This window comes from Mustelus asterias, chromosome 3 (assembly GCF_964213995.1).
Source record: "Mustelus asterias chromosome 3, sMusAst1.hap1.1, whole genome shotgun sequence".
Classification (NCBI taxonomy): domain Eukaryota; kingdom Metazoa; phylum Chordata; class Chondrichthyes; order Carcharhiniformes; family Triakidae; genus Mustelus; species Mustelus asterias.
In genome coordinates this window covers 140,074,900-140,101,726 of record NC_135803.1, presented here as the reverse complement: position 1 = coordinate 140,101,726, position 26,827 = coordinate 140,074,900, and the positions used below count along the sequence as shown (strand labels likewise).

The 26,827-nt window shown below is 41.2% G+C and overlaps 2 protein-coding genes and 1 non-coding gene across 5 annotated transcripts in view; 1 reads left to right on the top strand and 2 right to left on the bottom strand.

The window, feature by feature from the left end:
• aspn (asporin (LRR class 1)) overlaps positions 1–14,971 on the top strand; it is a 31,726-nt gene extending 16,755 nt beyond the window's left edge. The window contains exons 4-7 of the mRNA XM_078209763.1: positions 2,301–2,414; positions 4,721–4,814; positions 7,279–7,417; positions 13,108–14,971. Of these exons, the coding sequence (XP_078065889.1) occupies positions 2,301–2,414; positions 4,721–4,814; positions 7,279–7,417; positions 13,108–13,305 (545 nt within the window). The 3' untranslated portion in view covers positions 13,306–14,971. The remainder of the gene's footprint in view (positions 1–2,300; positions 2,415–4,720; positions 4,815–7,278; positions 7,418–13,107) is intronic.
• Positions 1–26,827, bottom strand: part of cenpp (centromere protein P) — a 282,096-nt gene that overhangs the window by 129,796 nt on the left and 125,473 nt on the right. The window lies entirely within an intron of this gene.
• Positions 16,490–16,683, bottom strand: LOC144491952 (U2 spliceosomal RNA). The gene has a single exon (XR_013497526.1). It is a non-coding gene; the product is annotated as a U2 spliceosomal RNA (small nuclear RNA).

The following is a 26,827-nucleotide window of genomic DNA, read 5'->3' as shown; positions in this document are numbered from 1 at the left end:
ACTAAAAGAATATCCATTTGCGACAGATATGTACAGTCCAACAACTTAAAGGCCAATACTGCATCTGGAATCTCCAAATTAAATTTCATTAGCCTGTTATGGCCCCTATCAAAATCCATGATATACTCTTCCATGGACTGGGTATCTTGTCTCCTAAGCCTGTCAAACATCACCCATCCTTCATAATTCTCCAAGAATTCATCTGTTTTGTAAAACTTATCTAAGCATCGTAGCAGGAGCTGTAGCCCTTCTTCTTTATTTAGGGCATTTGCCGTCCAATCGGAAAATACTTTGCTCCTTAGCTTGCTCTTAATTGGATGTGACAAAGCTAATGCCATACTTTGCTTTTTTTTTCGGTATCGTAGTGACAAGGGTCCACATTTCCACTTCTGCCTTCCATTGCTGATATGGTTCGGCATCTGAAAAGGCAGGGGAGGGGGACAATCCAATACCACCAGTTTACTTCTGCCATGGTTGTAGCACTTCTTCAAAAACAAACACCAAGTTACAATGGGTTTTCCTCTGCTACCAATGTTTCATCAGAAGTAACTCTTCAAATGCAGACAATAAAAATAGAACAAAACTTACTCCAACTTATAAATCAAAGAAAGGGTTTAATAAAGAAACATCATTACTCCAAACTTGGGGCCACGCCCTGCACCACTCCAAGCTCCCCACAATTCTAAACAGGTTCTTATTTATGGTGAATTAGCTGGTCAGCTGACTATTACTGTAATTGGTTCCATGGTTTACTGGGTCAACTGACCCTTATAGCTTGGTACCATTGGTCACATTACATCCAATACAAAGTTGTCGCCGGTTGCATTCTAACAATTATTTCCTTATTTGAGTACTCTATGGGCAGAATTTAGGGTTGGCAATGGCGGTCACGATTAGAAAACTGGTAAGAACTCTATGTCACTTCTTTCCTGGAGGCCCGACATTATTGCGCACTTACCTGGACAGCATTGTGCCTCTCGAAAATCAAGCCTCAAGTAGGGTTGAAGTTCCACTCCTGAGAGCTGCCAACCAATCATAGGCCAGCAGCTCCCTAATACTGGCAGTGCCACCAGCAGTGATGGCCATTGCTAGTATTACACACAAGACTTCCACAAGGTTTGCTGCTGTATCTCCAGATAGAGGTTAGCATTTATTCATATTCAGGTATTTATTCATTCGTGGGAATGGGTGTCGCTAGCTGGCCAGCATTTATTGCTCATCTCTAGTTTTCCGAGGCAATTGAGAGTCAACCACATTGCTGTGGCTCTGGAGTCACATGTAGACCAGACCAGATAAGGTCAGCTGATTTCCTTCCTTAAAACGACATTAGTGAACCAGATGGGTTTTTCCAACAATCGACAATGGTTTCATGGTCATCAGTAGATTCGTAATTCCAGATATTTGTTACTGAACTCAAATCCCACCATCTGCTGTGGTGGGATTCGAACATGGGTCCCCAGAACATTAGCTGAGTTTCTGGATTAATAGTCTAGCAATAATAGCACTAGGTCATTGCCTCCCCTACAGGGGAGGGAAAGGGGCACTGACAAGAACGGGGAGGCGGATTTGGTTGCAAGGGCAGGGGATGACTTTAAGAAGGTCACACCCTTCTCTGTACCAGGTTTTTCAATTGGGAAAAGAAGGCCTGGGAACAAGGGAGTCCCCGTGATCTCCCACCCAGAAAACAACAGGACAAGCTTGCAAGTGGCTAAGGGGTCTCAACTGGCGTCCAGGTGGCAGAACAGGAAGAAGACAGGGTCCCACCTGGCACCCTCCCACCTAATCAAAAGGCACTCTTGCCCGTTTCCAAACTCATCTATAGGTGGGACATTAATTTTTACCCAGTGTCTGTTTATTGAATCTTGGAATGATACAGCACAGGAGGCAGCCCACTTCAGATCACAATGATTTAACCAACAAAAAAAAAAAATATTTTTTGTCTATGACCTTTAATTTGTATCATCTGGTTGCCAGACTCAGCAATGGAAACAGCTTCTCCTTAATTGTTCTATCAGAACCCTTTATAATTTTCAATACTTTTATTAAATCTTTTTTGAATCCCTTCAACTGCTCCATTCTGTTCAGGTAACTGAAGCCGCGCACTCCTGATACCATTCTAGTAAATGTCCACACAAAGATCCTGACATCCCCCATCAAAGTGTGCCGAGATATAGAAATATAGCTGCTATATTAATCTCTCAAGTATATTACAACAGGAATTGACTTTATATATATGTATATATATATATATATATATATATAGAGGCATAATTATTAATAACTGGTACTTTGAATTACAGAAATGAGTGGAAATCCACTTGATACCACTGGCATAGAACCCGATGCATTTGACGGGGTGGTGAGACTGATTTACATACGAATTTCACAGGCAAAACTATCTTCAGTTCCCAAAAGTAAGTTTAGTTGATAATTTAATTTACTACTGGTATTTCTTGTGGAGCTAGGACAAGTAAAGATATTCAAGGGAATAAGATGAGTTTTTGTATATCACAAGGTACATGCACAAAATTTCAGCAGTTTATAAATAGCTTTCTGTATCCAGAAACTGCACCTTCATCCTGTGGCTACTCCAAAATTACGGTCTTCAGCCACCTTGCAAATTTTAACTAAGGGAGCCTAATCAGTTTTTGACCAATTCATTACAGCAGAGAAGAATCCAGCAAGCAAGACATACACTTTGCATTAATAAACCACATTAAATGATGAAAAGATAGGTAAACGAGGCAATCTGAATCTTACATGCAGGCCAGACTGGGTATGGATGGCAGATCCTGCCAGTCTTGGCTCAGTTGGTACCATATTCACCTCTCATAGATTCTGGGTTCAAGTTTCACTCCAGAACTTAAGCACAATCATTTATGCTGCATTCCAGTGCAGTACTGAAGGATTGCTTCACTGTCGAAGATGATGGGCAAGATTCACTGGCCTCCCCTCAGCATTTTTTTCAATCGTGGGAGGCAGCACGCCGATTGCTGGCGGCGGGATCCTCTGGTCCTTCTGCTGTCAATGGGAATTCCCATTGAAGCCACTTTACACTGCTGGGCAACCTGTGGTGGGGGTGGCGCCATCGGTAGGACCAGAGAATCCCGCTGCCATGAACGGCCGGTGATTCTGGCCGCTCTCTTTAGGATGAAAAGTTAAATCAACATCCATCTGCCTGCTCTGGATGTACAAGATCTCATACCCTTTTAAACAAGGGAATGGGAGTAATCCGTGGTGTCCTGGCCAGTGCTTATCCCTCAATCAACATTTCAAAAAGCAGACCATCAGTTACTTAACACATTGCTGTTCGAGGGAATTTGCTGTGCTAAATTGGCTGCTGTGTTTCCTACAGAACAACAGTGATAACACTTCACAACTTCTTAATTGGCTGTGAAGCACTTTGGAACATCTGGTAGAAGAGAAAAGCATTACGTAAATATAAGTCTTTCTTTTTCCTTGAAGGCCATGAAGAAACAAATTATTGATTTACAGCAGGTTGGCAGCTTTATATGGTGCTAGTTCACAGATTTATTGAATTTATGACCTTTGGATTGCTCATTCAACACATTAGCCACCACACACTTCTGTCCCTAGTCAATGCTGAGAAATTCAATACCTACTTCAGGAACCCTATGTCAAAATAGAAAATACATCTTTTGGCTATGATGCAGCAAGGTATATTTTTTCTGCAAATTCGATTTTTAAAAAAATAGGTTTACTCAAAGGAAATGTCCAAGATTGATCTGATACACAATAGCTTCACAACATATGTTTTATGTGTGCCATGTATCCAAGCATGGTTATTTATAAGGTTTTAATAAGGTTAATTAAGGTTATTTATTTCAAACACAAGCATCTAGCAGTTTTTGTTTGAGTAAACATTTCACTGTTTTTCTACTTGAGTTTAAAACATCCTGTGGAGTTTGAAAGCGTATCTCAGCCTGTTTTGTTCCAAGTAGCCACCTGAAGCCATTACAGAGATTGTATAATCAGTGAAAAATAATTACTTTTTTGGATTGTAGTCAAGTATTTCCATCTGCATCTATCCCCAACAATCTGAAGTTCACTGAGTGTCAAAGTAAATAATGGTGAGACACAGACATTATACCAGAAAATATTTACTTTGTACACCAGCTACTGGAATAATACCATGGTCTGCTATATAATTCGATTCACTTTGCAAGGTTGACTGGATATATTTACTTGTTAAGTTTGAGAACCCAATTCCTCAAATTAACAGATTGTTTTTATGCTTAAGATTTTTGAATGATCAAAAAACAGCATAACAATGAAATATGCATTTTTCTAACTTCTCCATTAACTTAAAATAATACATATGTCACTTGCTATCTCTTGAAATATAAGCTTAAATTAATTTCTTAATGTAACCTCAAGCTAGCCTAGCTCCCTCTAATTCCATTACTGAAACATTTACAACACAAAGTGCACTTTAGCCATTGTCTGCACGACTGGAATTAGCTGAAATTGGCACCCTTAATATAATTCTCTCTGTGACCTCTGACCATTCAGCCGCTGATCAGAGAATCTAAGCTATTCAATGACCAGGCACCACTGAACCCAAAAGACTCTAATGAACATATCATAGCCTAAACTCCAGGCAGAACACTCTCATCTCCAAGTGTCCAGAAATTATTTGCACCTGGCCCACTGTATCCATGATTATTTGTACTAATTATACTCAATTTTGCATCCAAAGATTTACCTTCCAACCTGTATGAGCTGTACCTTGATCACAATAAAATTTCATCAATAGAACTTGAAGATTTTAGACGATACAAAGATTTGTACAGGTAACACTTTTTTCCTTTTAAAAAACTTCAAATGTGATGTCAATTCCTTAGAAATGTTATTTTGTATGTACTTGTGAACTGAGAAATTACAAAGGAAAACACAAAACAATTTAAAGAGAGAAGAGAATGGATAGCAGTATGGATTGTAATGTGGTCCAGGACTTTCAGTCAGTGGTGAACAAGATGATACTTGCCATATATTGCACTTAAACTTGCCTGAATCTTTGTTTGGGCTTTTGCACTGTAATTTGTGGTAATGAGACAGCCAGAACAGCAGGATGCCCTTTCAGGGAATCCAAGATCTGTGTCAACAGGGCAAGCAATAATATGTTTCTTAATCAAATTAAAAAGCTCTTAATGAGGCACACAGTTTCTAAACCAGGAAGTGTAAATTAGAATATCTAATTCAATTTTAAAATCAGATAATGGAAGTAAAGAAAGATGGGACAAAGATAAAAGAGAGAATTAAAAAAAAACTTTTTTTCAATTTTTAAAATCTCCAACATTAATTTCACTTTGAAGGAATGGGACTCCATATTTACACAAGTAGATTTACAGTTATAGAGATTGTTTGGCAGTAATTAAGACCTAACACACCATTAAGAATTCACTTACACTTGAATGGACAAGCTCTCAATTTTTCTGGCATGTTTGGTGACTATCCAATGAACAAGTATGCCAACTTCATGCCATCAAATGTAGGTGAATGCTAAATCTCTCACCACAATATCAGTGTGGTGAAGCTCATGGAGGATCAAGGCAACTCAGACAGCAATGCCCTGATTTCCACAATTAACTGTATTTGCGTGGAGGCCAGAAGTACAGTATAAGGGTCTGGTATATACGGGAGGGGGCAATTTCATGGCCCTGTTTGCTGCAGACACAAATCCTTAGTGGGCGATAATGGTATTTGTGCCGGGAGATCTCAGAATGAGATCTTCTCCATCCCTCCCCTGTACATATATAGTCACATTCACACCCAGTGAGGGCTGGAACCTGATCAATTTAAATATGTAGGAACGGCTTTAAGCCATAGCTTCCGACGGGGGTTCAGAGATGATTATAGCCCCAGGGTGGGAAGGGAAACGGCTGGAAACTGCTCCTAGCACTACCAGTCGCGGGACCTCTAGGGAACCCCATTGGAAACTTCCCATTATGTTGAGAGGTGGGGGATAGGAGGCGAATGCCTGCATTGTGGAGGGAGGGGGGGGGGGGGGGAAATCTGCTGCCCCATAGCCAACAATGAGGTGGTGGGGAAGCAGGGTTTTTTTTTAACTACAATTTGAGATTGAGGCGCTCTCTTGTGGAGCCGGCCTTGCTGGCGTCTTTAAGCCCCACTCCTCAGGAATGACGGTGGAAAACACGCACCCTCCACCCTCTTTTTTTTGACACAGTGTTATAAGATCTTGAAAGAAAACCTGCCACTTTCTTTGGAAAGAAACATGCTAGTTTTCAGTCAGAACCCGACATTGCAATTTTCGGGGGAAATTTCACCCAGGATTAATCTGGGACTGAGTACAGTACTTCCCATACAATGATGTAAAGTGGCACATGACCCAGACCTAGAATCTATGTGGCGTTGGCCAGTGATGTGTGAAGATCCAAACATGGAGATAGCTCCTTGCCCGTATCCTTTACTGTTTCTGTGTATATAGTTACAACTAATTAATAGATTTGTTGTCAACATACAGTAGACAATGAAAACTTCCTTTACAGATATGTTCTGTAACCAACATGATGACAAGAAGTTGCTGCTGTCTACTTTACTGCTTAATAACAGCAAGCACCGACAGGTTATAAGGTTGTAATTGGGATGAAGTGGAGAAATTAAAATTCAATTTTTAAGCCCACTGTTTCGAATACAGTTTCGAATATACAAACAAAGTTTGCTGGTTTGGGAAGTGGAAAATCCAAACAAGTGCAAAGAACCCTAATGAGGTGGATGTTGGTAGGAATAATATTTCATTCCTCAGGTCTGATATTCCTTGCCTGAATGGGCTCTCAATGAAAAAAGATCAAAGCAAACGTGTTTGTCTTCTACACTATAGTTCACAAATAAGGTTAGCTGTGTTTGACTTATTCAACATAGTTTACAAAGTGGCTGATTGGATAGATTAAGGGAATGCAATAGATGTAGCACATATGAACTTTCAGAAGACACAATATAGGATATCTCAAAAGAGTCTTAATAGAAATGAGATGATTAATTTAATAGTGCCACCAAGAGCTCGAGAAGCAAAATCAATAAATACAATCATTTTGTCTGTCAGGTGCCAGATTGAGTTTGTGACAGGTAAAATATGACATCTTAGAAACTAAAAATTCCTATAAAGCATCATCTACATGTGTTACTGATGCTACAGGTAGCATAAAGAGTTTGTGCCTGTGAATAAGATGATCAATAAAGCTCTTTAAAAAGCATGTCCCTTGTACTAACATATAGTCATTTGCTTTTATGTTGCAGACTGGACTTGTCCCACAACCAAATTAAAGAGATTGAAAACGGAAGCTTGGCTTATCTTCCTAATCTCAGGCAGATTCATTTGGAGAACAATAAAGTTAGGAAAGTGCCTGCTGCTCTAAAGAACCTCAAGTATCTGCAGGTAAACAACAAACAGTTCAGTCGAACAATTTATTTTATTCGATTTCCACATTTTTGAACAATAATTATGAAAAACTGAAGCATACTACGAAAGGCAAATGGATATCCAAATATGAATGTGTGATTTTGCATAACAGACATAATAACAGAATCTATTAAAGTAGGGTAAAAACCTTTAAAACATCAACTAATATTTATATCGTGTCTTTAACATCAGAAAATGTCCCAAGGTGCTTCACAGAAGCAGAAGCAAATAAAATTTGACACTGAGCCACATAAGGAGCTATTAGGTCAGATGACTAAAAGCCTGATCAAAGAGATATGATTTAAGGAGTGTCGTAAAGAAGGAAAGCAAGTTTCTGAAGAAGAGGAATTCCAGAACCTGAGCTTAGATAACTGTAGGCATAGCCACCAACGGTGGAGCAATTATAACTAGGAATGCAGAAGAAACCAGAGTTAGAGGAGCACAGATATCTCAGTGGATTGTGGGGTTGGTATTTTGGAGATAAGGAGGGGCAAGGCCACGTGGTGATTTTGAAACAACAATGAGAATTTTAAAATCAAAACACTGATTGACCTGGAGCCAATATAGGTCAACAAGCACAGGAATGGAAGGAACAGAGCTCATTGCGAATGAAGACATGGGCTACAGCAATTTGGATTACCTTGAGTTTACAAAGGGTAGAACGTGGGAGACCAGCCAGGAATAGTCAAGCCTATAGGTAATAAAGGCATGGGTGAGGATTTCAGCAGCAGATGAACTGAGATGGGGCAAAAGCGAACAATGCTGTGGAGATAGAAATCTGAGGATCAAATGTAACACCAAGTTTGTGAACAGACCGGTTTAATTTCAGATTGTTGTCAAGAAGATAGATGGAATCAATAGCTACGGAATGGAGTTTGGAATGGAGACCTAAAACAATGGCTTCAGTCATCCCTACATTGAACTGGAGGAAATTTCTGTGGGACCAGTGCTGGATCTCAGATAAACAGTCTGATAATTTAGCATAATTTTGTGGAGGAGTCGGAAGAGGTGATGGCCTCATCAGCAAACATGTGAAAACTATTGCTGTGCCTTTAGATGATGGCGCCAAGGAGTAGAATGTAGAAGGTGACCAGAGGTGGATGAGGGTAAAGCGGTTGATGTGGTGTATATGGATTTCAGCAAAGCATTTGATAAGGTTCCCCATGGTAAGCTTTTGCAGAAAATACGGACACATGGGATTGAGGGTGATTTAGTGGTTTGGATCAGGAATTGGCTAGCTGTAAGAAAACAAAGGGTGGTGGTTGATGGCAAATATTCATCCTGGAGTTCAGTTACTAGTGGTGTACCGCAAGGATCTGTTTTGGGGCCACTGCTGTTTGTCATTTTTATTAATGACCTGGATGAGGGCATGGAAGGATGGATTAGTAAATTTGCGGATGACACTAAAGTCGGTGGAGTTGTAGACAGTGCGGAGGGAAGTGGCAGGTTACAGAGGGACATAGATGAGCTGCAGAGCTGGGCTGAGAGGTGGCAAATGGAGTTTAATGCGGAAAAGTGTGAGGTGATTCACTTTGGAAGGAGTAACAGGAATACAGAGTACTGGGCTAATGGTAAGATACTTGGTAGTGTGGATGAACAGAGGGATCTGGGTGTCCATGTGCATAGATCCCTGAAAGTTGGCACCCAGGTTGATAGGGTTGTTAAGAAGGCGTACGGTGTGTTAGCTTTTATTGGCAGAGGGATTGAGTTTCGGAGCCAGGAGGTCATGCTGCAACTGTACAAAACTCTGGTGCGGCAGCATTTGGAGCATTGCATACAGTTCTGGTCGCCGTATTATAGGAAAGATGTGGAAATGTTGGAAAGGGTGCAGAGGAGATTTACCAGGATGTTGCCTGGTATGGTGGGAAAATCGTATGAGGAAAGGCTGAGGGGCTTGAGGTTGTTTTCGTTAGAGAAAAGAAAGTTAAGAGGTGACTTAATAGAGGCATACAAGATGATCAGAGGATTAGATAGGGTGGATAGTGAGAGCCTTTTTCCTCGGATGGTGTTGGCTAGCACGAGGGGACATAGCTTTAAATTGAGGGGTGAGAGATATAGAACAGATGTTAGAGGTAGGTTCTTTACTCAGCGAGTAGTAAGGGCGTGGAATGCCCTGCCTGCAGCAGTAGTGGACTCGTCAACATTAAGGGCATTCAAATGGTTATTGGATAAACATATGGATGATATTGGAATAGTGTAGATTAGAGGGACTTTAGATTGGTTCCACTGGTCGACGCAACATCGAGCGCCGAAGGGCCTGTACTGCGCTGTAATGTTCTAAGTGATTTGATTTATTATTGTCACATGTATTAAAAGTATTGTTTCTTGCATGCGATACAGATAAAGCATACCATTCAGAAAAGGAAAGGCGAGAGTGAAGAATGTAGTGTTACAGTCATAGCTAGGGTGTAGAGAAAGATCAACTTAGTGCGAGGTAGGTCCATTCAAAAGTCTGATGGCAGCAAGGAAGAAGCTGTCGTCGCACCAGTTCACGAGATTCTCTATCTTGTTCCTGTACTCTGTCTCGTCATTGTCTGAGATCTGACCCACTATGGTGGTGTCATCACTGCTGTGAAACAGGAGTGAACCAAGCAAAGTCCTTGGAGGAAATCAGAGGTAATGGTGCAGGAGCAGGAAGAGAAGCCATTGCAAGTAACTCTCTGACTAAAATTATTAGGATGAGAACAGAACCAGATGTGAGTAGTCACACCCAGCTGGAAGGCAGTGGAGAGGTATTTGGAGGAGTATGATCATCCGTGTCAATGGTTGCAGACAGGTCAAAAAAGACAAGGAGGGGAAGTTAATATTTGTCACAGTCACATGTTTATTTGTGGCTTTGATAAAAACTGTTCCAGATACTGTGGCAGGAGCAAACACCTGATTGGAGGGATTCAAATGTAGAGTTCTGCAAAATATGAGAAGGGATTCAAGAGACAGTGGCACAGTGGTCATGTCACTGAACTAGTGATCCAGAGGACCAGGCTAATGCTCAGGGGACATGGGTTAAAATCCCACCATGATAGCTGGTGGAATTTCAGTTCAATTAATAAAAACAAAATCTGGAATTAAAAGCATGTCTCAGTAATGATGACCATGATATTACCATAGATTGTTGTAAAAGTCCATCTGGTTCACTAATCTCCCTTTAGTGAAGGAAATCTGCTTTCCTTATTTGGTCTGGCATACATGTGACTCCAACAATGTGGTTGATTCTTAACTGCCCCCTGAAGCCATCCACTTCAAAGGCATTTAGGGGTGGGCAACAAATGCTGGCCTTTCCAGAAGCGCTCACATCCCACGAAATAATAACTTAAGAGGTGACAGAACATTCGAGGATTTGGACCACTTACAATATCAGTTCGCCAGGAAGGGAAGTTAGGCAATCAGCAGTTTGTGGGAATTGGATCAAGGGAATAGAAGGTGGGTTTCATTGACAAGGAGAGTTCAAAGAGGGTACATGACAGGGTAGAAGAGAAAGATGCGAGTTCAGGGCTAGAGCAGAATTGAACATTAAATGAAGTCTGGTCAGGTGGGCTAGTAGAAAGTAGTAATGCAACAGAGGCAGCTGATCAGATTGTGTCGGTCTTAGTGACAGTCATGAATTCCTCATACTTGTTGGAGATGAATGTGATTGGGACAGGGAAGAGGCATTTAAAAAAGCGGTTTGCAGTTATCAATTGTTGGTAAATTAATATTGTTGTGTTCAACTAAGCTGACATTGTTAATGTAAAGAAATATCAATTAAGCCAGCAGTGGTGGAAGGAAGAGGAGAATCATATGATGTTAGAGGCCATCAGATCTTTCATGACTGCATGGCACAGGATCAATGGACTAGCTTATCTTTTCCGACTGATTCTTGGGATGAGGAAAATTTGGACAATTTGGACCTGTACCCATTGGAGTTTAAAAGAATGAGAGATGATCTTATTAAAACATGTAAGATTCTAATTGGATTTGACAGGGTGGATACCGAGGGATTGTTTCCCCTTCTGAGAGAGACTAGAATTTGGGGCTCGTAGTTTAAAAATAAGACATCTTTCATTTAAGACAAAGATGGGGAGAATTTTAGAGGGTTGAGAGTCTGTGGAACTCTGTACCCCAGAGAGTGGTAGAGGCAGAGTCATTGAATGTTTTTAAGGCACAGGTAGGTAGATTCTTGACTAACAGGGGAGACAAAAGGTATCGGGTTTGGCAGAAAAGTGGCATTAAGGTCGCAATTCAGATCTGAAATGATCTTATCGAATAGCAGAGTAGGCCCGAGGGGCCAAATGGCCTATTGCTGCTCCAAATTCATTTGGGAATGCGGGAGGGAGGGCGAGGGGGGCCGGGGGGGGGGGGGGGGGGGGGGGGGGGGATGGAGAGGAGGAGAGAGGACGACGAGGCATAAAATATCTTCCTCAGTCCCACCAAACTTAGTTCCAGGCAGAAAATTTTAAAAAAAGTGTCACTTCTCTTACTACAACTACTTTCAACTGGAAATCACGTCATCTAATTAAACTGGGCAAAGCAACAGCAGCAGCTTATTGATTTTTTTTGATGGCAAGGATGTGCTGCATTAGGACAGATAACTGATGGATTCTAGAAGAGTACAGCACAGAACAGGCCCTTCGGCCCACGATGTTGTGCTGAGCTTTATCTGAAACCAAGATCAAGCTATCCCACTCCCTATCATCCTGGTGTGCTCCATGTGCCTATCCAATAACCGCTTAAATGTTCCTAAAGTGTCTGACTCCACTATCACTGCAGGCAGTCCATTCCACACCCCAACCACTCTCTGCGTAAAGAACCTACCTCTGATATCCTTCCTATATCTCCCACCATGAACCCTATAGTTATGCCCCCTTGTAATAGCTCCATCCACCCGAGGAAATAGTCTTTCAACGTTCACTCTATCTATCCCCTTCATCATTTTATAAACCTCTATTAAGTCTCCCCTCAGCCTCCTCCGCTCCAGAGAGAACAGCCCTAGCTCCCTCAACCTTTCCTCATAAGACCTACCCTCCAAACCAGGCAGCATCCTGGTAAATCTCCTCTGCACTCTTTCCAGCGCTTCCACATCCTTCTTATAGTGAGGTGACCAGAACTGCACACAATATTCCAAATGTGGTCTCACCAAGGTCCTGTACAGTTGCAGCATAACCTCACGGCTCTTAAACTCCAACCCCCTGTTAATAAAAGCTAACACACTATAGGCCTTCTTCACAGCTCTATCCACTTGAGTGGCAACCTTTAGAGATCTGTGGATATGGACCCCAAGATCTCTCTGTTCCTCCACAGTCTTCAGAACCCTACCTTTGACCCTGTAATCCACATTTAAATTAGTCCTACCAAAATGAACCACCTCACATTTATCAGGGTTAAACTCCATTTGCCATTTTTCAGCCCAGCTTTGCATCCTATCTATGTCTCTTTGTAGCCTACAGCCTTCTGGCCAATGCTAAGTAATAAAGTTGATGCATATTGACAAGAAAATGGTTTCTGCTCAGTTTCCAAGCAGTAGCTTAAGTCACTTATCTGAAAAAATACTTATGTTACTGGGAATCAAACTGCATTTAATGTTATGAAAGTAAGCCCACACTAAATAAGTATAAAACACTTCTGACTAAATTTTTACAATGTTCAAATGCAGCCATTTCAGCTTTTTTTTTCAAATCTGTTTTAAACAGGCATTGTATCTCCATAATAACAATATTAGCAAAATTGAAGTAGATGACTTCTGTCCAAAGGAATCAAGCATTAAGAAGATGCTCTACAGTGGAATCAGTCTTTTTGGCAATCCAGTGAAGCACTGGGAAATTCAGCCAGCTTCTTTTCGATGCGTCTCTGGTGCTTATGGAGTGCAGTTTGGAAACTTCAGAAAATAAACTATGTACGCAAACATAATAAATTAAGTAACATGAAGCATGAAATTCTTTTTAACAAAAACAGGAAAAACATGTTTTCCTCCACAATTAACAAATTGCAAAATTGTGGGAATACATGACTTACATCATAACGTAATCATGAATGTATGATTTCAAAGAGTCGGAATTTGTTGCCAGGTTGATAAAAGAGGAATTTCACTTCAAGTACCCATTCTAATAAAATATTGCCCTTGGTGCCTTTAAATGGATGGGAATAGTCACTAATTACAGAACTGTGATGAGTTTAAAGGAAAAAAAGCATACAATGCAATGTTGCCTTTCAGCTCTCATAAGGCTTTCTGTTACTGTAACTTCTGATTGTATAGGCAAGTGTTTCCTCTCCCAAACCCTCATCCAAATTAAAACAAGTCCAGTTGTCATTAAGATAGTTGATTTAATTCCAATTCACAGTAGAATTTTGGTTTCTCAGAAAGAGAGGCAAAATGCATAAATTATATCAACTGGCAAGCAAATGGTCAGCATCTTAACAGTGTTCATCTTGACTTTATGAAACAAAGAAACCAGGAATCATTTGAATCTTATCACAGTCTTTGTCTCTCAAATCAAAATATATATTTCATTTCTCAGCATTAAATTCATACCTTTCTGTCCAATTTACATTACTAAATGCAAATATTTGGATATTTCAAAGCTCCTTCACACAAAAAGTGGCTTTATCAAGAGAGAATTACATTATTCCACCAACAGTAGCCACTTTATCTTTGGGTTTTCCTGACAACGGTGGAAAGATTCTATATGTTTATAAATAAACATCATTTTAATATTCATTTTTAAAGAGCAACCTTTTGAACATTATTTCAACATTATTCAAGTAGCTCTCGGGATAATAATCCATGTAATTTTGATAAGAGATGTGGTAAAATAATTGTAAATTGATGGTAAAAGAGATGGGGAAACAAATTTTTGGTAACCTAGTAGCTTCCACAAAGCAGTTTAGCATGTATGTTGGTCTTTAACTGCAATAGCCAATGACTTTACCAAACAATTATAATTATAGAAGTTCTTGAACATTCTTTTTCCAACCAAAAAGGGAAACAGCAAATCATTGGATTTGACCCTCATCTGTGGTATGACATGATAAACTTAAAATAGTACCCAGCTAGTGACTAATAATAATTGTACTTTTCTTGTAATAACATGGGGGTTAATTTTACAGTTACACTCATCCTTCTAATTATATTTCTACTGTCTTTCATCATCATCAACATGTTTTTTGAATTATCAATAATCATAATAGTAATAATAAATAACTGGACTCTTCCTGGTGATTATATTGTTGTTTTGTGTGAATAATATTCTGAGATTAAATCCTTACCTGATTGTTCTACAATTAACAAATAGTGATTTGTTTTGCATTTCCTTATATCCTTGTTATTCTGAATACATTTGGTTAATTATTGGAAAAGTCATCTTGAAACAGATTTGCTTAAAAACTTTCACTTTAATATCTTGCACACATATCTTGATAAACAACATAACGTGGTCCATTATCACACGAATCACAAAAAATAGTTTAGTATCAGATATATTGTATTGACATATCAAATGGATGATTACTTTTGTTAGTCTTTTTATGTAATTGCTTTTAATTAATAAAGAACCATTTAACAATCAGGTGTCAAGTACTTTGTTTTAAGGAACATGTGGCATAGAATATAATATTTTTGACCAAAGGCTATCTAACTAATAAAATACAATAGAGTTTTTATTGTGTCTTTGAAGAGAACATTCATTTTCACAACTGAAGTTGTAGTATAAATGCTCCTGTATTCAGTTTTATTTGGGCCCTGCTTAGTTTTATGATTGGTTGTGCATAGAACAGGCTTTTTAAAGCAAAAGGTGTAAACACTTTTAAGATAACATTTTAATGAATCTACTAAAGAAGTCTCTTTGTATTACAACTTATTATTGTCTTAACAATTCATAGAATTTCAGAGTCAAAACAGAGGCCATTTAGTCCATCAAGACCACGCCAGCTCTCTGTAGAGGAATCCAGCCAATCCCATCCCTGGAGCCCTGTAAGTTTACTTTAAAATAAAGCAAAGTTTATTTATTAGTCACAAGTAAGACTTACATTAAGAGTGCAATGAAGTTACTGTGAAATTCCCCGAGTCCCACATTCCGGTGCCTGTTCGGGTCAATGCACCTAACTAGCACGTCTTTCAGACTGTGGGAGGAAAGCAGAGCACCCGGAGGAACCCATGCAGACACAGAGAGAACGTGCAAACTCCAAACAGACAGTGACCCAAACTGGGAATTGAACCCGGATCCCTGGTGCTGTGAGGCAGCAGTGCTAACCACTTTGCCTCCATAGCAGCTTGTGACTGCTTGAGTAGGGTGGAATCGTTGGGGGGAGGCCAGCTGCAGACAAGCATCAGGCCAGGGGTGCAGGCACAGCAAAATGATGTAGAAACTGACATAAAAATTGGCCTTAAAGCAAGGTAAGCTATGATTACCTCAGTCCAAAACAGTCTGCCTAGAGGCAGGCCGTTTACAAGATTCGAACTTAGACAATTGAAAACCAAAAATGCTCCAGGACACATTAGCATGTGTAAAAGGACAGTTATACACTTCCTAAGAAACAAACCATCACTATATACGTGGCACAGACATGCATCAGTGAAACAAGATTCAATGCATATTAGAAGTTGAATCCAGACATCTAGGTATGTAGCGCACAAACACAAAGGGTCCACCATTGAAACGCATTAACACCCATTGAAACCCATCAACAATGATGTGAAACTAATCAGACCTAAGCACTGATAGGCCAAATCCTCGGAAGATTCCGGAAGGTAGCCAGACAGGTATAAGAAACCTATACTAGCAGCGTGTCAGGATATGGCAGCGACAAGAGCAGCTTGCCTTCAGACCAGAGAGAGAGAGCGACAGACTTAAGAGTTCAACGTACTGAAGGAATCGCGAGGATCCGGGGTAGTGTACGAATTTCTGAATGATCAATTTGCTAGAGAGGGAGAGAATTTTTTTTAAATATACTTTTCCAATTCAATCAAATCAAATCCAATTCAGAGTCTCAACAAGTTGAGACATTTCAGATCCAGGCTGACAAGACAGGGCGAGCGACCAAAATCACCCTGTCCTGGGCCCGATCTACATGAGCCAAGCTGATTGGAGAAGGGGGAGGTTCCTCCTCCAACACTTGAGCTCATTTGCATCTTAGCCAAAAGGCCAAGATGCCGCTTTTAAAAATTGCTTCATATGAAACATATGAAGCTTCAGTGTAACCTAATGACCTCAACGAAGTGCAGCATCCAATCCATACTACACTTGATCTTAGCCAAAAGGCCGAGAAGAAAGAGGGAGAGAATTGTTAAAGTTGTAAAACTTAAGTCTTTTACTGTTTGGAATAAAGTTGTGACTTGGTTACTTATTATTGATTCGTGTACATAGTCCTTTTGCCTGATATATGCAGAGGTGTTTGAGTAAAATCTATTATACACAGGGCTGGTTGAATGAGTCTGCAGGATATTAGAAATACACCGGACAACACCTCAAGAGCCCATCTAATTTGCTTTTGAAATCAATGATCGTCTCCACTTCCACCAGTCTTGTAGGCAGAGTGTTTCAGGTCATTATCACCTGCTGCATAAAAAAGTTCTTCCTCACATTTTCTTGTACCATCAGTTAATGAGAATAGCGTTTATTTGTTTAGCCTATCTAAACCTGTTATCTTGTACACTTTGATCAAATCTCCCCTCCTTTCCTTTAAGGAAAACAACTCCAAATTTCTCCAACCTAACCTTGTAGCTTAAATCCTTCACCCCACCAGAAACCATGCTCACAAATATCCTTCACACCCTTTCACAGAACCTCACATTCTTCCTGAAGTGAGGTGACCTAACTAGAGCTTTATAAAGGTTGAGAATGACTTCCTTGCTTTTGTACTCAAATCACTATTTGTGAAATCGAAGACCCGGTATGTTTTACTAACTACTTTCGCTGTATGTCCTGCCACATTATATGCACACAAATTCATAGGCTCTTTTGACTCTGCATATTCTTGAGAATTGTGCCATTCAGTATATATGTATATAACCTATGCCTTCTGCCCAAATCCATCACCTCACACTTCTTTGTATTAAATTCCAGTTAACTGCCCATTCTGCCAGTATATGTCTTCTTTCAGGCAACAGGTATCAACCTCATGGTTTGCCACACCTCCAAGATTGATATTATTGGCAAATATTGAAAATTTACAGCATATTCCAATATCTCAGACATCTGTATATATCAAAAAAACCATGGTCCTACCACTGATCTTTGGGGAAGACCACTGTCTACCATCTTGCAGCCTGAAGTACAACCAATTACCACACCAAGATAAATCTGCAGTTTGAAAAAATGGGGCCAGACAGAACAGGTGTGGTGAAAAGAAGTTGCACTTCAGGCTTAATGGAGAATGAACTGATTGTATCAACAATCAACTGTTTAGTCTGCCCTCGAACTGTCAGTCAGAAAAGCTTTTAGCAGGTAATGGACCGTTAGTTCCTTGTGTAAACAAACCTGGCTAATCCCATATCCAAAAACAGAAAATGCTGGAAAATCTCAGTAGGTCTGACAGCATCTGTGGATAGAGAACAGAGCTAACATTTTGGGGGCAATTCTCCCAGTCCACTGCATTGATTTAGCAGCGCAGTGCGCCGGGAGACAAGTGGAGGCCGTGTAACGGGCTTTCTGCTGGGTGCCACGGCCTCTGCGCATTTCCTGCTGCCAGTTTTCCAGTATCGTCAGCTCCGTGCCAGAAATCAGCGCGGAGCTGAATAAATTATTCTAATGAGGATTTAAATGGCATTAGAGGGCCTGGGACTGAAGTCTCCAGGCCCGCTAGCCTCCCCCCCCCACCACCACCACCACCAGGAGTGTTTCACACCAGCGGTGTTTACAACAGCTTTCCACAAGTGGGGAGCTGCTGGCCCGGCCCCACTGGAGTGAAGGGAGGCCATGGAAGCCCCCAGAAGGTTGGGGGTGAGGTGGTGCCCCCTGGGCATTGACAGCTTGGCAGTGCCAGCATGGCCCCCCGGCACTGCCCAAGGGGCAAAGTGGCAATGCCCAGGGAGCACCTTGGCACTGCCCACTAGGCCTGCCGGCGCGGCCGGGGCTGCTGGTGAGATGGGGGTGGAGGAGATATCGGGACTGCTGGAGTGAGGTGGGGGATTGAGGTGGGGGGGGGGGGGGGGTGCGGTGATAGTCAGGGCTGGCCCGGATACGTGCAGGAGGCCAGCAATCAGGGGGTGGGGGGGTCAGCCAGCGATACAGGGTCACAGGGTTGGCCAGCAATCAAGCTGGCCAGTGATCAGGAGGCCGGCAGTGCAGGCTTCGACAGACTGGCGCATGCCCAGTGGCCCACTCAGCGCTGTGCTGCCGGCCTCTCCAGCAGGAATAGACCCCGCCCACAGATTTTTATCGTGTTTCACGCTAGGGCACTCTGTACATCACAGAGTGTGGGAGATTCGCTCTGGAAATCAGCTCTGGAAATCATGCTGAAAAAGGCAGGATTTACTCCAGTTTTTACGTGAATTCAACACTTGGAATCTTTTTGGGAGAATCCCACCCTTTGAGTCTTGAGCTTTTATCTGGCTAATTCCCTCTTTGATCTGCTCTACAGCTGTGAATCAAAGCAGTTCTAAGATGTATCAAAGTAGCTGGGGCTCACTTAAGCTAGAAAGGGAGATCTCCCGAGTGCAATTGAATGCTCCTGTCGATCAATGCACTTCAAAAGGCTTTCAGAGCAGCTGAACTCATTCAAGCTATAAAAGGAAATCTCCCTTATGAAATTGAATGCTTATGTCAATCAAAGCGTTTTAAAGAGGTCTGGTAAGACCTGGGGCTTCTGAAATTACAATAAGAAGTCTCACAACACCAGGTTAAAGTCTAACAGGTTTATTTGGTAGCAAAAGCCACTAGCTTTCGGAGCGCTGCTCCTTCGTCAGGTAAGTGGGAGTTCTGTTCACAAACAGGGCATATAAAGACACAAACTCAATTACAAAATAATGGTTGGAATGTGTGTCTTTACAGGTAATCAAGTCTTAAAGGTACAGACAATGTGAGTGGAGAGAGGGTTAAGCACAGGTTAAAGAGATGTGTATTATCTCCAGCCAGAACAGTTAGTGAGATTTTGCAAGCCCAGGCAAGTTGTGGGGGTTACAGATAGTGTGACATGAACCCAAGATCCCGGTTGAGGCCATCCTCGTGTGTGCGCAACTGCTCAGCTCAGGGAAGGATGTCCCGAGGCATGGTACATTGGGGAGACCATGCAGACGCTACAACAACGGATGACTGAACATCGCTCGACAATCACCAGGCAAGAGTGTTCTCTTTCTGTTGGGGAACACTTCAGCGGTCACGGGCATTCGGCCTCTGATCTTTGCGTAAGCGTTCTCCAAGGCGGCCTTCACGACACACGACAACGCAGAGTTGCTGAGCAGAGACTGATAGCCAAGTTCTGCACACATGAGGACGGCCTCAACCGGGATCTTGGGTTCATGTCACACTATCTGTAACCTCCACAACTTTTTCTACATCCTAGCTATGACTGTAACACTACATTCTGCACTCTCTCATTTCCCTCTCTATGAACGGTATGTTTTGTCTGTATAGCACGCAAGAAACAATACTTTTCACTGTATGTTAATACAGGTGACAATAATAAATCAAATCAAATCAAATACATAGCTGATGCTGAACTTTTCCCTTTCACTGATCTCGTAACATCCTTCTGCAATCCTTTTCCTTCCAAATCACTGCCATGTTACTTGCTGTTCATCTCCACAACCTATTTTGGCTTTATCTTCTCATTCAATCAACTCAATTAACAGGTCATAAAGCAGCATGGCTTTAAGATAGTGTTATAGGTATTTGCTAATAGAAAAGCTAACTATATAGATAATACACAATTCATACAGTGCAAAACACCCTTTCCTTTGATGTTCCAAAGGAGACCCAATAGTCCAATAATTAAAGTAAGAAGTCTCACAACACCAGGTTAAAGTCCAACAGGTTTATTTGGTAGCACAATCCACCAGCTTTCGGAGCGGTGCTCCTTCATCAGGTAAGTTTCATCAGGAAGGAGCACCGCTCCGAAAGCTAGTGCTACCAAATAAACCTGTTGGGCTTTAACCTGGTGTTGTGAGACTTCTTACTGTGTTTACCCCAGTCCAACGCCAGCATCTCCACATCATGGCCAATAATTAAATACAGGTTTACTTATAATTCATAGTAGTGGTTGCCAGAAAATAGATATTTTATTCTAAAATAAATTGCATTGGGATTTTTCAAATGTCTATCCAGACTTGTGTTGTTTAAACATATTCTGTTCTGCAAGCATTTTTAGTATAGTAAACGTCAGCATAGATTGCCAAGGAATATGTAATCAAACTCTTCAAAAGGTCAAAACATTTTCCATTTGTTAACTTTCTTAGGCAAAATAATCTGACATCTTTCAGCTTGAAGCTTGGTAGGTGAGTCTAGAGTCTGCACGTTCAATGTTTTATCAGATTTGAAAAGACAGCTGGTATGTAAAACGTGGCATGTAGTACATAGGCCAATCTGATTTTTTTCCACATATGTTTTCTCTCAATAGTTTGGCTTTAAAAAGAGTGATCATATCAAATATTCACAAAAATATTAACTATTAACTATTTTTTATTAAATTGTATCAGTTAATTAAATGTGGCTTTCAAAAATGATAATGCTTATTTTAAAGTAATAAGAAAACCACAGGAAAATAACACCTTTGGAAGTACTTTGGAAGTGGTTCACAGGCATTTATCAGTTGATAATTCAAAATGTTGAAACTATAACTAGTTATTTTCAGATAACTTACTTCGTGATAAATAATTGAATTATTGTATTTTTAGACATATTTATCTGTTTTGCTTGCGATGTTTTGTCATACATTGCTACAGCAGTAATTGATTGTAAAGCTGAGTTAACTTCAGATAAATAAGTCCCTCTTTTGATTGTTCTGTAGAAGGGCCATTTAAACCCGAAATGTTAACTCTGTTTCTCTCCACAGATGCTGCCAGACTTGTGAAGTTTATCCAGCAGTTTCTGTTTTTTTGTCTCTCTTTTGACTTGTTTCTTCCCATGTACAAAATATTTCAAACATGTTAAGTTTACCCTTGAAATACCACATTATTGACATGTTAGCTGCAAGTAAAAATAAGTAAAATGTACATACTTTGGGAAATTTTCAAATTATTCTTCTGCCAGACTATAGTAAGTAAAGATCACTGAAAGACTAAGGGTGGGATTTGACGGCCTCGCTCGTCCCGAAACCATAAAATCCTGCCCGAGGTGAACGGACCTTTCCATGGTCTGCCCCTCGCCCGCTCCGATTCCTGTAGCGGGCAGGATGGTAAAATTCCAGCCTAAATATCTATAACTGGACAACCCTACTGAATCGAAAATCAGACATCGGTAAATCAAAATGAGTATAAACATTAAATCAATAGCCAAAACACTTTTTCTCTTTCCTGTAGTTACTCAACTATTTAATAACACAGAACATATTGAATAATATGCATAACAAAAAAACAAAGCAAAATTTGAAGAAGCAGAACTTCATTATCACTGGGAACAAAGAACATTAATCTGTGTAGAGAAGCTAAAGAAGCTGAAATTTAAACTTTAAAGCAGTGAAGGTGAAGTGGAGATTTAATTGAGATGATCAAAGTGATGAGGGGTTTTGATAGAGTACATAGAGAAGAAACGGTTTTCAATAGCAGGATTGTCAATTTATTCCAACAATCACATAAGAACATAAGAAATAGGAGCAGGAGTAGGCCATCTAGCCCCTCGAGCCTGCCCCGCCATTCAATAAGATCATGGCTGATCTGAAGTGGATCAGTTCCACTTACCCACCTGATCCCTATAACCCCTAATTCCCTTACCGATCAGGAATCCATCTATCCGTGATTTAAACATATTCAACAAGGTAGCCTCCACCACTTCAGTGGGCAGAGAATTCCAGAGATTCACCACCCTCTGAGAGAAGAAGTTCCTCCTCAACTCTGTCCTAAACTGACCCCCCTTTATTTTGAGGCTGTGCCCTCTAGTTCTAGTTTCCTTTCGAAGTGGAAAGAATCTCTCCACCTCTACTCTATCCAGCCCCTTCATTATCTTATAGGTCTCTATAAGATCCCCCCTCAGCCTTCTAAATTCCAACGAATACAAACCCAATCTGCTCAGTCTCTCCTCATAATCAACACCCCTCATCTCTGGTATCAACCTGGTGAACCTTCTCTGCACTCCCTCCAAGGCCAATATATCCTTCCGCAAATAAGGGGACCAATACTGCACACAGTATTCCAGCTGCGGCCTCACCAATGCCCTGTACAGATGCAGCAAGACATCTCTGCTTTTATATTCTATCCCCCTTGCGATATAGGCTATTTTCACAGCCATTTTCCTTTCTGCAAGTATGATTCCAACCAGTGGAAAGGTTTCCTCTGATTCCCACTTCAAATTTGCTGGGCACCTTGATGCCATTCTCAGTCAAATGTTGCCTTGATGAAATTTTTAAAGTTTATTTATTAGTCACAAGTAGGCTTACATTCACATTGCAATGAAGTTACTGTGAAAATACTGTGAAAAATGATGACAAAGGCAGTCACTCTCACCTCACCTGTGGTATTCAGCTGTTTTTTTCCATATTGGGAACAAGGCTGTAATGAGGTCAGAGTCCCAGAAGCCCTGGCAGAACCAGTAGGACTTCAAGAAGATATCAATAGACTAGTCAGGAAGAATGGTAAATGGAATCCAACTTGGAGAAGTGTGAAGTAATGTATTTATGGAAGACTAAAAAGGCAAGGAATACATAATAATTGGTAGGATATTGAGAAATGTAGAGGAACCAGGGGCCTTGGAGTGCACACCACAAATCTTTGAAGGCGGCTGGACAGTAGCTAAGTTGACAATGAAGGCATATAGGATACTTCCCAAGAAATTGAATATAAGAGCTGGAAGGTTATTCTGGAACCATATAAAACACTTCATATGAAAGAGGAGTAGGTGACTCAGACCCTTGAGCCTGCTCCGCCATTCAGTATCATGCCAGATCTGATTTTAACCTCAATTCCACATATGCCTACCTCCGATAGCCTTTTGCTCTATTGCTTACCAAGAATTCATCTACATCTGCTTTAAAGAAAAATCAAATATCCAGCCTCCACTGACTTTTGGGGAGATAACTTAAGGTCTTCAGAGAAAGAATTTCACCTCATCTCTGTCTTAAATGGGCGACCCCCTATTTTTAAACAGTGACCCCTAGTTCTAGATTCTCCCACAAGAGGAAATATCTTTCCAGCCACACTGTTATTCTACACCTGGAATACTGCATGCAGTTCTGGTCACTGTACAATGGAAAGATGTGATTGCACTAGTGAGGGTACAGAGATTATCTATGCGGATGTCGCCTGGACTGGAGAATTTTAATTGAGAAAAGACTCCCTAGACTAGGCTTGTTTTGTTTGGAACAGAGAAGGCAGAGGAGAGACCTAACCGATGTGTATAGGTAGTATAGTTAGGAATACCGTGTACCCCATGGTTGAGAGATGCCTAACCGGGGCATTGAATTAGGGTAAGAGATAGGTTTGGAGAGAATCGGAGGGGAAATTTTTTCACCCTTGAAATTCACTGCCTGAAAGGCAGAAAAACATCATAAAAGTTAAAAAGTACTTGGATATGGACTTGAAGTGCTGTACTCTACATGGCGAAAGACCAAGAGCTGGCAAATGCGACAATGATTGAATGACAACTTGTCAGGTGGTGAGTTATAAAGTCATAGAGTCATCGAGGTTTACAGCATAGAAACAGGCCCTTCGGCCCAACTTGTCAATGCTGCCTTTTTTAAAACCATTAAGCTAGTCCCAATTACCCGTATTTGGCCATATCCCTCTATAGCCATCCTACCTATGTAACCGTCTAAATGCTTTTTAAAAATCAAAATTGTACCTGCATCTACTACTACCTCTGGTAGCTTGTTTCAGACACTCACCACCCTGTGTGTGAAAAGATTGCCCCCCTGGACCCTTTTGTATCTCTTCCCTCTCACCTTAAACCTATGCCCTCTAGTTTTAGACTCCTCTATGTTTGGAAAAAGATGTTGACTATCTCGCTGATCTATGCCCCTCATTATTTTAATAGACCTCTATAAGATCACCCCTGAGCTTCTTAAGCTCCAGGGAAAAAAATCCCAGTCTATCGAGCCTCTCTGTATAACTCAAACCATCAAGTCCCAGCAGCATCCTAGTAAATCTTTTCTGCACTCTTTCTAGTTTAATAATATCCTTTCCATAATAGGGTGACCAGAACTGTACACAGTATTCCAAGTGTGGCCTTACCAATGTCTTGTACAACTTCAACAAGATGTCCCAACGCCTGTATTCAATGTTCTGACCAATGAAACCAAGCATGCCAAATGCCTTCTTCACCATTCTGTCCAACTGTGACTCCACTTTCAAGGAGCTATGAACCTGTACCTCTAGATCTCTTTGTTCTATAACTCTCTCCAACACCCTATCATTAACTGAGTAAGTCCTGCCCTGGTTCAATCTACCAAAACGCATCACCTCGCATTTATCTAAATTAAACTCCATCTGCCATTCGTCAGCCCACTGGCCCAATTGATCATGATCTTCTTGCAATCCTAGATAATCTTCTTCATTGTCCACTATACCACCAATTGTGGTGTCATCTGCAAACTTACTAACAATGCCTCCTAAATTCTCATCCAAATCATTAATATAAATGATAAATAACAGCGGACCCAGCATCGATCCCTGAGGCACATCATTGGTCACAGGCCTCCAGTTTGAAAAACAACACTCTACAACCACCTTCTGTCATCAAGCCAATTTTGTATCCATTTGGCTACCTCACCCTGGACCCTGAGAGATTTAACCTTATGCAACAACCTACCATGCAGTGCTTTGTCAAAGGCCTTGCTAAAGTCCATGTAGACAACGTCAACTGCACTGCCCTCATCTACCTTCTTGGTTACCCTTTCAAAAATCTCAAATTCATGAGACATGATTTTCCACTCACAAAGCCATGCTGACTGTCCCTAATCAGCCCTTGCCTCTCTAAATGCCTGTAGATCCTCTCAGAATACCTTCTAACAACTTACCCACTACAAATGTTAGGCTCAGCGGCCTGTAGTTCCCAAGGTTTTCCCTGCAGCCCTCCTTAAAAAAAGAAGGCACAACATTTGCCATCCTCCAAACTTCAGGCACCTCACCTGTGGCTGTTGCTGATTCTCACTGCAGGATTCCTAATCTCTGACCTGCTCTTGTAGGTATAGTATTTTCTATGGTTAGTCCAGTTCAGTTTCTAGTCAATGATAACCCCCATTTCCTACGTATGGGACATGAATGTTGTCATTTGTCAGCCCAAGCAAAAAAATCACTCCCACATTTGCTTGATCTGAGAGCCAGATTTATTGCATGTAAATCATAGAATACAGCCATCCTATCCATTGAGACTGTGATGACTTTTTGTAAGAGCACTCCAGTTAGTCCCAGTCACCAGTTCTTTCTCGATATCCTTGCAATGTTTTTTCTCCTTCAAGTACTTATCCAATTTCCCTTTGAAAACTAGTATGGAATCTGTTTCCACCAATCAGGCATTTCAGTACAATCCTGACTATTTGATATGTAAAACCTTTTTCCTCATGTTGCCTCTAGTTACTTTGCTCAACGCCTTAAATCTTTTACTTCTGGCTTGTGGCCTACAGCCATCGGAAATAGTCACAGAGTCATAGGCTGCGATCTTACTGGCTCGTGGCGCCTAGTCGTTAGGTTATTAATGAGTCCTGGATGGCATCGTCCGGGCTCACTGCACTTATTGCCTCTCTGGTTGGATCTCACACCGGCAAGAAACACAGCTGGTGGGGAGCAGGGGAGATTGGATACTATTGAAATCCCCAGGTGGTGGGGCATGGCCAGACAGTGCCCATGGAGAAGTGCGAGCCTGATAGTGCCCACTAGGCACTCTGGCAGTGTCCACTGGGTACCATAGCTGTGCCAGGGGCAGTGCCAAGAGGATGGGGCCATGCCAGGGAAGGAAAGGGGGGAGATCCACGAGGGGAAGGGAGAGCTGATCGGCAGGGGGGTGCTGATCAGCAGGGGAGTATGTAAGGGGTTGTGAGTGGCAAAGGGAAAAGTTCCAAGCTGAAAGGTTCCTTCTACATCTTCCAATGTCAGCAACCTCCTCCAATGCTCTAAGCCCCCATGACAGAAATTCTACTTCATGGACTCTGGCCTTTTGCTTGCACCCACTTGTCTTTAGCCATTGACGCCCCATGCCCTGGAATTCCTACATCAAACCCCTCTGCACCTTCCACACCCTAGTCTGCCAAATTTAGAATACCATCTCTATGACTATTACCAATAACTCCTTCCTTGCCTCAGCATCCACTGTTTTCATTGTGCCTGTCAAATGC